General features: G+C 47.6%; 1 protein-coding gene across 1 annotated transcript in view; it reads right to left on the reverse strand.

Annotated features, from left to right (window-relative positions):
- LOC108573668 (chorion transcription factor Cf2-like) overlaps positions 1-12444 on the reverse strand; it is a 74319-nt gene that overhangs the window by 56125 nt on the left and 5750 nt on the right. Inside the window, exon 2 of the mRNA XM_017936145.1 lies at positions 477-527. Coding sequence (XP_017791634.1) covers positions 477-527 — 51 coding nt within the window. The remainder of the gene's footprint in view (positions 1-476; positions 528-12444) is intronic.

The raw sequence follows: 12444 nt of genomic DNA on the forward strand, positions 1-12444 counted from the left end.
GTCACTACCCGACCGTGCACACAACGGTACTACACTTAACGTGCAACGACGAAAAAGTTTGTTCGAAAAATGATCCGAGGTGATAAGTTGGCGAAAAGGTTCTACACGCGATAGGCTGCGCGTATGTAAATGCATTTACGAAATTACATAACGCATGCGCGTAAAAGTGATGTTACGTTAAATGGTTTACTCCTCCGCGAATTGTTTATTTTCGAGAATCGGAGAGTATGATACGACAGAGTTTCTCGCGCCTATATATATAAATATGCCTATACACAGCCCCTTTATACGGAATTCGATAGATAAGCCGCGATGATTCGTATCGATAATTACGTTGTAGAGATTGGTACGGTGATCGAACGGTTGTGTGTCGCATAGCCACTTGACTGGCAGATAACGCGTGTATCTTGGCCGTGGCGTACTTCGTACGTCAACGTTTTACGAGGTAGCAAAGAAATTCGCCTTTTATGGCTTACCCGGTGATCGTTAAAGGCTGCCTTGCATCCGATGATCTCAAAATTCAACTCCTTCCAGCGTGCGACACTTTAAGGCGGTCCGGTTTGGACGTTTCCGTTTTGGTAACTTCCGTCGGTGGTGAATGTCACGGATCACAGAGACAGGCACTGAACTGACTTATTTTCTTCTTCTTTTTTTTTCTCTTTTTCTACAGAACGAAATATCGTTCGTTATCACAGCAGCGATCGTCTTCGAGCCGTCGCAACGAGTTTATAACACAGGCACCCGGTAAATACACGGGTAAATATATATATATGTATATATATAAATATAGACGATTATTAAACAATCAACACCAACGATCGGACTCGTAAATCGAATATCACACACAAATATACACGCCGCGCCCTTCGTCGTCGTTATCTTTCCTCTCTCTTTCTCTTCGGATTTTCCTATCTATACGACGGTGTGTAGGTAGTTAGCACACGTTTTCCTCTCTATGCCCTCTCACTACGATTAGTTTACTTCGATCGAAGCAACAAATGGCACTGCTGAACGTAGGGGAAAAGTTGCTGGTTAATCGGGAAACGTCACGGCAACCTTTTATCCTTTGCACGGTGAACACACGCGTTACGTGCGGGACGCACTTCTTCCCAGTTCTGTCCGCGAGCTGCGCACAAACACGCTGTACGAACCGATACGTTTCGTAAATAATATACAACCAGGCACATCGGGATCACAGACTTCTTCGGTCCGTCGGCCGTATCCAAACCGCGATCGTGTGTTTCCTCGAATCACACACATACACACACACACACCACCACCCGGAGCTCTCTCTCTCTTTCTCCGGCTCTCTCCGTTGATAATACGAACTCGTAAATATCAAGTGCGATGGTGGTTAAATTCGAATTGAAAACTTTCTGTACACGGGGTCTAAACGAATGTGACCGCGCGTCTCCTCCTGTGTCGTGGTACGGTTTACGACGAGTCGAGGCGAGACGAGAAAAAAAAAAGAACCGTTTCTCTCTGTTTCTCCGGTCCGGTCACACTCGGCGAGGCGGGAAAGGGTGGTTGTTTCGCGACACGCAGGCCACGTCGTCGTCTCTTCTTTCCTCGCGCCCTGTTTCTCTCCTATACTCGGTCGTCTAATGGTTTTGTTGTTTTGTCGTTGTCGCGTATCTCGCGCGAGCGAGCTGATTACTATTGAGGCGAGAAGTGGTGGAAAGAGAGAATCTGAGAGAGGCGTTTGCGTCCATTCACATATATGACAACACACCGACCCTTCCAGTAGCGCGGTCTCGCGCCGACTGCGAGGCTACGACGGCTCGCGGGTTTCACCTTCGGCCGTGTTCGACTCCCTTCGCCCTCCCTCACAAGCCGCTCGCTCGCTCACTCTCTACACGTGCACAGGCCGCGTCCCCACTGATTTTCGTGTGTGCGAACCTTAACTCCCCTTCCTCTTTCCCCACTGCGACTAGCCCGTGCCAGCTACCCCCACCACAGTCCCCGTTCGGCCAGACTCGCCCCCCTTCGTGTTCCCGTCGGCCTAACCGAGCTCAGTAGGCGCGAGGTGGGCGCACGAACACTATCGTTCTTGAGAGCACCGACGAGAATCGAACCACGCCTATCCCCCTACCCTTGGTTCGCGCGACCGGCCACCTCGTGCTGTTTTTACCGGCAAGGTAACCGACTGGCTAGACAGAGACGGAGAACGGCCACGGTGAATCTACCTCTCCGGTGGGTAGAGAAGAGAGAAAACACGCGCATACGACGCGGCGAACAGAGAGGGAACGGTATATCTCTCTTTTACTGGTTTCTCTGCTCGGGCCTGCCCACGCGCCGAGGGTGCGTGCTTGCGCGCGCAAAAGCTCCTCGATAAGGAACACGCTGCCTGCGTTGGATGCTGAGAATTGCGGAGGATCGATGGGGATCGACGCCTTTCGAACGAATTGCGCGTTCTCCATGTTGCGTGCCTGCGATCAGAAGTAAGTGAAACATGGCGTCTATTATTTATCATCGGCCGTATGTATTCTTCGCTGGATGCGCAACAAGTGTGCGTCTCGGACCCGGTCACGTGATCGCACTTTTTATCAATGGAGAACAGTCGTGAACGTAGCGTGCTATAATACCGATAGACGATGTTTCCAAGTCGTACAACTGAATATAACGCGTGGCGTGTGTCACAGAGGAGAAATAGAAAAACAGTAGCGAACGTATCAAGTGTGTTTCTCAGGTTTTTGCGTCTGTTTTCGATTTCGCCTAGCTTGCCCGGACGTTCTTCGTACGTACATACACACGCCTTTCCACGAAACCGAAGTACATTTACGAAACGTACGCGACGGGCGTATAGGTTAAGGGTTTCCGTCGACTTTTGTCCACGTTTCTTTAATAAAAATGTTCGACACGTCTCGCCTACTCTACGGCTTTCGTAAACAAACGTCCCTCGAGATATTGACACGTGGTTAAGGTTCTAGCCACGCTTTAGACACGTGTCCACTACGCCGGGTGAGTACTCGCTAAGTGGTCGCTCGGACCATTTGAATTTTTTCTAGACGCACGCTGTTTACCCCTCTCTCTTTTTTTGTTCGTTTCTTTTCACGGAAGAGAGGCGAGGACGCGACCGAGCCTGATACACCAACGGCGACGAGGACGAAGAGAACCGTAAAGTGCAGAATACTCGAGAGTCGATTTATTTTAGGAACTCGTGTGCCATGAATATATTCAACGTTCGTCTACTTCCTTTTAAACATTACACACGTTCCTGACCATTTACCGCCTGGTATTAACCGTACATTTCCATATTAACTCACCGCGCCCGCCCTTCTTATCGTAACCAACAATCCCCGCCGCGTGTCGTTTTCCTATCCGTTTCAAAATAATGAACAAAAGTACACGTAGTTATATAAATATGAAACTCGATTAATAAAATCACCTGTGGCCAACGTCTCTTCATAAATCACAATTTCCTTATTGCGCCGTGTTCGTGCACATCGGTAAGACGTGTAATTTGGTAAGCGCGTCGTCCATCGAGAGCAGCTGAGTTCCACCGGTGTACGTATACTCGGTGGTGTCATTAGAACAAATTGATAGGTTCAGGATGGAAGGAATTATCGCTTATATTGGAATAATTACACCGATCCGCGTCATTAGCCTTAATGAGCCAGGGTCGAAGCGACGCCTCTCTTAGAAACTCGTTGCACTCCTCGATATACCCTCTTCACGACGGTTCTTCAGCGCGAACTGCCCACGCGCCTCTCTATTCGCTGTCTCCGATCCGTAAAATCTCGCGTAATTACAGGCTCGATGCGGTGGCGCGTGTGCATAGATATTCATACGGGCGCGTCATTCGCTTCTCGTCGTTTCCTGATTTCTTCGCCAACTTCATCGCGACGTTCACGTAACACACTTGTCTGTAACGTAGCTGGTGTGATTCTTGTTCGTTTAGGTTGATTCAATTGTCGCTTCCTCGATTCCTGTGCCCACATCGAATGCCTTTATTCATGGGAACGTTATGCATATCTGGTTGCGTCGGAATCTTATTAACGATGAGCTGATGCTTTTGTATTTTAATCATTTCACGTGCAAGGAGTGTAAATGATTTCTTTTTTTTTGGATACTGACATTTAAGGTGAATGTTTGCAGTTGTAGGTAGCAGTGGAAATATTTAGATGCTGATAAAACGGTTATTAAAGACAGCGTAGGTAAAGATGTGGAAAACGGATGAAATTAAAGTTGGAATTATTGTAAAAAGTTGGAAGTCAATGGGCAGTAATTAAATTTGCTCTTAAGCGAATTGAGTGTCAATGGTCGAATTAGATTTCTAATGAATTCGATAGTTAATCTGAGATTTATTTTAAAAAGTAGTCTTTTTATTGGTACATTCAGAATATTCATTTTTGCTAAGTGTAGGAGTATTTATTGGACGTAATTTCGATTAATTTACATTACAATGTTACATCCTAAAGTAAATTTTTCACACTGAAAAAGCATCAGCCAATCGTTTCATTTCTCAATTAACCGAAGCACATCGATAGAAAGATTTTTCGCGAGTAACTGCAGATTCAATACAAAAGACGAGCTCATTCTACAGATTTTTCAAATAAAAGTAATTTAAACAAAGTTAATTCAACGCAAATACTAGTATTTGCACGAGAGAAAATAAACGTGTGAACATCGTTCTGTCATTCTTCCATTTATATTCAAGAAATCCTATTTCCGACAGTTAACGGGTTAATCAACCACCAGCGCAAGCAGTGAAACCGTAGATTCTCTCTGTTTTCGTGCGGTACTGTTTGCGGAGAAGCCGTGCCTTTTTTCTTTTTTTCTTTCTTCTTTTTTTTCTTTTTGCTCCTTTCGAACGACTTTCACGTCACGACGAATCCTACACGCGCGTACGCGCATTGTCACGCACGCCATCCAAGGTTTCCGAGGTTGCACCTGGGTCGTAGCCGTGTACCCACCTTTTCCGCAAGAAAAAGATCCTTACCTAGAGGCACGCACGCACGAGATGATCCAGCTGTTTGATCTTTGCCACGTGCTCCCTTTTTATACCCCCGTATCTGGCCACTAGGGTGGCGGAGGCTCCTTAAACGGCATCTGCGTTTGCACAATTTTCACGCGATTGTTCGCTTCTCGCATCAAAAATCTCCCATCGATCTTCCGTCACGTTTTGTTTAGATAAGCAAGCCAACCGAGATCCAGCGAGCAAGCCAAGAGACTCAAAATCTAGCGTAACTCATAAAAATTGAGGATATATTACATGGAATGGAGCGAAGAAGAAGAAGGTGAAGAAAAAGAATGGTAATAAAATCCATAAGAGTAGAGCGATAACCTAAATACCATTCAAGTCACCGGTTTCCCCGTTCCAAGCACGCGATCCCCTAATTATTTCGAGCGGTCCAGTTCACTGGTGACGGCGAAACCTGACTTTTGAGAGCATTCCACGGTCATTACGGGACGGACGCGTAGGCAGTCCCGACGAAAGATGCGTTCACGTAGCGATCCACGGCCACAGAGAAAAGGGCCAACGCCGGACCCGTACAAATCCCAAAATAAATGTCATCGTGTATCATCGTGGTAACGTAATCCCGGATCGCGAAGACAAATGGCGGCAGAATACGATACGATGCACCGCGGTCGGTCGTCCGAGATGAGGAGCCTTCTTCTTCTTCTCGTTCCACGTATTTACATACCGCGACGAACGAGAAGGTCCGTAGGACGGGACCTCGTCTTGCCCCTGGTACCGGCCAGTCGCGGCACAAAGAGGATCGAGAAGAAGGAAACGGAACGCGTGTGTGTCACCGATAGTGCGACATCGACGAAGGACGGACGATGACTCGTCTCCTGGAAGACTGACAGGATCGGATCTCTCTATTATCGATCATTTCTATGTTTCTCGTTTGTCCGTCAATTTAGGAGTTCAAATGGTAAACGACGTAAGTTCCAGAAGTGAAGATTTTCAGTACAAAGATAAAATAGATAATTACTCCCAGAATTAGATTAGGTTGATGCTTTTTCTAGATGAATCTTCATTTTTTTTTCTGGTTCAACTAGGTGTTACCCAAATATTCGGTCACTTAGCAAAAATTAATATTTTCGATATTTAAAATAGAAATATTTTTGCCTGAACTGTGTATTGAGAATAGATTATATTTTGAATTTTTCTACTGGGAGTTTCTCTGCTTAACGTAGGCCCAGGCCGGGCCATAAAAGCCATAGGTCCGCTGACCGTGGTTCCGATCCAAGTATATAACAAATGCTTCTCCGCGACAACCCCGAACTGAGTACCTGCATTTCTATCAATAAACGTTTTTCTTTTCTCTGCAGTCGATTGAGTTCATTCGCAAATTAACGATCCTCAATACTGTGTTTAATAGTTGCTTCATTAGCGTAGGAATATCTTTGAGAGCAACGACACTTGAAGCTACGAATTTTCAGTGATAAAACAGAAAAACTACGCTGTCTCTGAATTATCGCCAAATGGATACAAATGGAAAAGTCTCTTACTAGATCCAACGCCACATTTCCCTTCTTCCCAGAAAATCTACCGCGGCAATAACCAGCGAACGAAGAAACAAAAGAGCGAGCAAATGAAAATTTTTCGGAAAGCAAAGACACCCGGGACCTTTTCAACAGAATTAGCGAATGGCGCGCATTACGCTTACTTCGCACAATGTCGCCGATTAACGCGGTGCGTCCCTGCGAATGGAAAAACAAATCGGCCGCGGTCGTGCGTCAAGATTTTAAGCAAACACGCGGCGCGTCCGCACGTTCAGTGCGTGGACACGCAACCACGGCGTATATTAAAAAGACTCGGCGGCGTTTGCTCTGTCTCGAAGACCACTTCACGGCCGTGTATATACCCTAGAAGAGTCAGGGAGTCTAGCTCCGAGAACTCTCCTCCCGATTTAGCCGGACATGTCGCCGCGTCTACTCTCACCTTGAGAAGGTCTTTCAAGGTTGAAAAGTCTAACGACCGGGACAGACCGTAGCGGAATCCGTGTGGTTGAAAGAAAACTAAACCCTATATCTGTATCCACCTATACGCTCTCGCGTTGTCGCGCTACCGAAATCGCCGTTTCACGCTAACCACTCGGGCATACACACATAGTAGCCACCCGAGGAAAACCAGTCACAGATTAACCAAACAAGCTACACCAGCTTACCTACAACTTGCTAACGAAGACACCAACCTCGAACCCTCTGAAAAATTAATCCTGAATTATGACACCAGCCTGGCCTAATGCGCTCTAATGTAATCGAGCGGGGGATCGATCGAGGGGAACGGCGAGGTGAAAAGAATAATACAAGGATAATTTGTCCGTGTCGTTTGACTTTGGTAGTATATCAAGAACCACTTTTCCGCCACGATGTACGCATACTTACGTGCGCGCAGTCTGGCTTGGCGAGGGATAAAACGAATAAACAAGAAGAAGAAAAAAGGAGGAGGAGAAGAAGAAGAGTCGAGCAACTCTACGCGCGGAGGACAAGAGCAAGTGGAAAGCGTAGGCGGGGCGCATACCAGAGGCACCTGCTCATTTACTTTGCGGCGGTCGGTCGGCAGTCCATGGGTAGGGGATCCTCATTAGGGTTTGCCCCTACCAACCTATCGCCACTACCACCTAACCGATCCTGTTTGTACACGCGACGACTATAACGAGAGGGACGCAGAGCTGTTCCACCAGCTAGAGGAACGTTTTCCTCCGTTTCTCTCGAACCAGGCCAATTAACGAGAGTCTCTCGTGGATACCGCGCGACGTGATCCGGTGGGAGTGAGTGCTGTTTGGGGCGTAGCTGTCGGTATTCGTTGGAAGAAGAGAAAAAAAGGCACGAGTATTCGGAGCGAGGGCTCGTGTAGCTACAAGATCCTTAATGACCGACGATCGTGTCAATTGTCAACCGTGGAGATTGGGATCGAGTACACGCATCGGTCGATTGTGAGGAACGGGGTACCGTGTGGCATGATTGATCCTCGTTTTCACCGGCTTGAAAATTCTGGCACTTTGTCGAGTTCCTGTTTCACCTGATTTCGTACCGAGCAAAATCGACATATGGGCCCGTGCAGGTTGGAGGAACGTTGGTCACGTGAGTTCAATAACGAGCGTCGAGAGAGATGAATGGAGTGGGATAAAAGGGGGATACGTTTCCGTGATTCGTTTAAAACGCGCACGCTGCTCTCCGCTTTTCCTTTGCCACCTGTTGCTGTTTTCGCGCGCGGGACCCTCTGCGTCGCGATTTCCCCGCGCAACTCGACGAGTTTCGTCGAAAAGTAGTACAGGATCTGACACGAGAAAATGGAAGAATAGTTAACGATAGGAAAAGAAGATTGCGTCGTTTACGAAATAATATTCTCGAAACTGTTGGACGTGTTACTCGAAGAGCTACCCAGAAGCGACTCGTCACGTCTCTATCGATTAAGCGAGAGAGCTTATCGGTCAAAGGACCCAGACGGCCCCTTTTCGACGTCCTCTCCACCCTGTGGCATTAAAACCCGTCCTTCGTTCGAATGTTTCAACACCTAAAGAGATTTACGAGGCGGCAAAAGGGAGGAGAGAAAGAGCGTGGAGGGGATGGGAAGAAAGATTACGGCGAAGGTGGAAGCGAGAGGGGAAGAAAAATAGTGAAACCACAGCCACCCTCGACGGCATGGGCGTGCGCCACAGGACCCCATGGGTCCCCGTGTAAGATCTTACATAAAGATCGTCGTCCGTGCACAATAATGGCCCTGGCTGTCCTGTCGCCCGTATTCCCCGTAACCTCGTCGACGACCGTTATGACGAGGCCTCGCTGTTGCAGCTTGCCTTGCACGCTCCCGTGTACAGAACGGGAGAGCCGTGTGTGGATACGCGCCTATACGTGCCTTTTAAGCTCACGTCCGCGTTGCACGTTGCCGCGAAACAATGGCGCAGGGAATAACGAAAGCTGTAGGGGTGCGATGTAACCCTCTGCTCTGTCCTCTGTTTCTTCTCTTTCGCCTACCCCGGAAGAATAATGGAGCTGGGAGTTATATTAAGTTACACGGTGCTTCTGTGTGTCTTTTGAACGGGCGCCGACTCGGAATTTTACAAGTGATTTTTCAAACTCTATCTAAACGAGGTACAGTCGGTGGAAGAAATATGTCAATTGGCTGAAACGTGAAAATTTTCAAGCAAATCGACAAAAAGTGCGCTTTATTCCTTCCATCGACTATCGTAAAATTCTGATCAACCAACTATCGCGACCTTTTTCTACGCGATTCAGAGAGAAAGTGTGTGCATTCTCTGTGCTTTGATTTACAACCTCGTTGTATTTCTTCCATCGACTTTACGTGCTCGTAAAATTACGATCAACCGACTATCGCAACCTTTTTCTACATCGGCTAATTCGTAGTTGAATTTGAAGATAACGCGGTAGTAAAGTGAAATGTTGCCGAGCAACTTTCGGTGTGAACACGATGAGAGCTGATTTGGCAAATAAAGCAATTGAACGTTGGCGTGGTGTGCAACTAGGAAAGCACACGGTTGGAAAAGAAAGCAGCAAACACCTCCTCGAGCATGTATACCTGCGTACAACGTACACGTGTGAAGGATAGAGGAGGTGGAACGGTCGTTTCTTTTTGGTCACCGAAGGCATCCTGCAGCGTGACGAAATACGTTGACGGAATTGACACGTAATTGCACGCTACACTTTGATTCCGCGGCTCATAATACACTCTTATTATTAACGATTGCCCGCGGCATCGTTTCGATGGTTTCGCAACCGGAGAGCCTCCCTTTCAGCGCGACGACGGCGCAACAAAACACTCGCCTCGCCGGCCTCTTCTCTCTTTACCCTCTTTGCGCCGTGCAGGGTTTCGCCGATCCTTTCCGCAGACCGGCATTGAATGGAGAGAAGGTGGCTCGAAGCGTCCATAGGGAACGTAAATTGTTCCGTCGTTGCGTTACGCGACCGGTAACATCCAATAAATGTTATTATCGGTGGGTTTCTTAGGAGGCGGAGCGTAGGCTCCTCACCGCGTCCTAAGACACGGAAGTTCCCGGACGCAAACTACCCGCGCCGATCGCTTAGAATACGACTCATCTCGCTTGGATGTGTGATTAACCGAGAAAACGAACAAGCTCGACGCTCCGGGGAATAATGAGAGACCTGCTATCGTTTAGGTGGATGATGCTCCACTCTGTGGACCGGTTAATGGAAAGAGAGAGAAAGATGCTTATTACGTGAGTGCGTGATTGAATAATTACACACGATATCGTTGGTAGTTTCCGTGGAAAATTAGTGGAATTATTTACTCGTGGAAAATTACACGCTGTACGATTTTTCCGTGTTGTCTCTTTTGTATAGGGGAAACGCAACGGAACGACGCTGGTAAAAGCAGTTCGTATAACAGATTAGACGGTCGTTCTTGACGCACGCCTCTAGGGAAATGGTCAAGAATGGTCTCTAACCTGGTTCTAAAGAGGTCGTAGGTACATTCTATCGATTTCAGCGTCTTTTCTTTGGTCGTTCGTGAAGAAGAGGCAGGAGAAATGCCGTGAAAAACAGTCTTTGACGGGATAGCGGTCGGTGACCATCGGTGTTCGTTACAAGCTCGAGATATGTCGGCATTGTTGTTGCTCTTAAATGGGGCAAACAGCAGCGGCGGGTGGCGAAGGCACACAAAGCTACGTTCCTCGAGCCTACTTCCGATGAAAAGTCAGAGGAACTGCGAAACCCGTGGCGGCTTGCTTGCTCGGAAGAAGACGCTCGTAAATGGAGCCCCGTGGACTCTGAAGGGCGTGTAAATGGCCTAACTATCCGAAACTTCCTGTGATTTATGTACACGAAGGAGCGTGAAACCGTTTGCCACTGACAAATTGCCCGCTTAGTGCGTGGCTCCCGATACGTAGGCAGACTTTTAAAGAAGCACCACGAGGAAACCAGAGAGAGAGAGAGAGAGAAAATAGGTTTATCAAAGATTGCTCTGCTCGAGATGGAAATGCAAAAGATTGTTCGCAAGGATATCGGTGTGTACGTGTCTCCATTTAGGCGACAATTCGAAAATTTCTTCGATCATCAACCGTCAAGTGGGGTTTATTTAAGTACGAAGAATTAAAAGTCGTTTAACCGGCGAGAATATCTCCTCTCGATCCGCGTGTGCGTGTGTGTGTTTCGCTCTAATTGGCCATCTGAATTCGAGAATCAAAAGGCAGAAAACTCCGAAGGGCAGACGTTATATAGGTTCGTGATGCGTGGCGCGATAAAAAAGTGAGAAAGCCGGGTGGTGGTGAAGGTGAAAAGAAAGAAGGACGGAGAGACGACGTTTTGAATCGTTGCCTCTTGGATTGAACCTCGGGTCACAAAGAAGCCTGCCTCGTCACGGTCTGAATAGCCGCGGCAAGGAGGTTGGATTAGGTTAGGTTAAGTTACGAGGGTGGTTCCCCTCGAAAGGTGTCTTGAATGGGGCACGTGCTACCGGCGTCGTAATCTTTCGGACAACCAGGACCTTCCGCCCTGTCAATCTCTCTCTCTTTCCGTTTGTCTGTCTGCCCTGGCCATCTTCCGTCTTTCTATATATGCACTACATGTATGCGATCTAGAACTAGGAACGTCTAGGATGGCCGTTTTTCTTTCGACACGCTAGCAGCTGCTCCTATAGTATGATCGAATTTGCAAGTCTGCTGCCCCCTATCGCACGTGCCTCGGATGCGCCCCTCTAGATTCGTCTTGATAAAGGAAGAATCAAATTTAGCGACGAAAGTATCTGTGTTTTAACAGGTTGCTCAATCATTCGGTGGGTCTGCCGATTCTCTATTCTGATTTCTTAATTTTTAACCATCCTTCAGTTTTATATTATTAATTTTCTTAAGCCAGGGTTCTTTAGCGGTGATTGTGGAAACTTTTTCAGCGATGCTAATTGCGAAGTGAGCTAAAAAATTGAAATTTTCGTTTATTTTCAACGATAAAACACTACACCGAAGATTCTACCTTAACTTTCTCACTTCATTTCCAACAACCACCGCTAAAATTCTCACTGTCCTCCTTATCGGAACAGCGTTAATTCTCAAAAAAAAACTTCAACGAAGACGAAAATCTCGATGACCCAAGCAGCGCTGAATCCAGGAACAAGGAACAATAGAGGCCAGCGAGTCCGATCGTAGTAGAATCGAGTCAGACGAGAGCGTACACACACGAGAGGCCAACAGAGTGACAAAGAGAGAAAGAGCGAGAGAGGAAGAGAGAAGAGTCGAGGGGTCTCGCGTGTCGAGATGTAAATGCGTGCGCGCTATGCATCTGTCTCCTCTAGGGGTACGCGTGTACACACGCACACGCGTTCTTTTAGCGCGCAGCACGCGTGTACGTAACGTCGATGAGGAACGCACACGCGTCGCACCGGCGACGAACGAGTTCGCGCACGCAACAGAGCCGCATAGTGATATACGAGGGATATATAAGGTCGGCTACATCCAACCACTAGTCGCGCGCAGCGCTACCGGTGCAGGAAGAAACCGGGGTTACGGCGCCGCTGGA

The sequence above is a fragment of the Habropoda laboriosa genome, unplaced genomic scaffold (assembly GCF_001263275.1).
Source record: "Habropoda laboriosa isolate 0110345459 unplaced genomic scaffold, ASM126327v1 scaffold151, whole genome shotgun sequence".
In the NCBI taxonomy this organism is placed as follows: Eukaryota; Metazoa; Arthropoda; class Insecta; order Hymenoptera; family Apidae; genus Habropoda; species Habropoda laboriosa.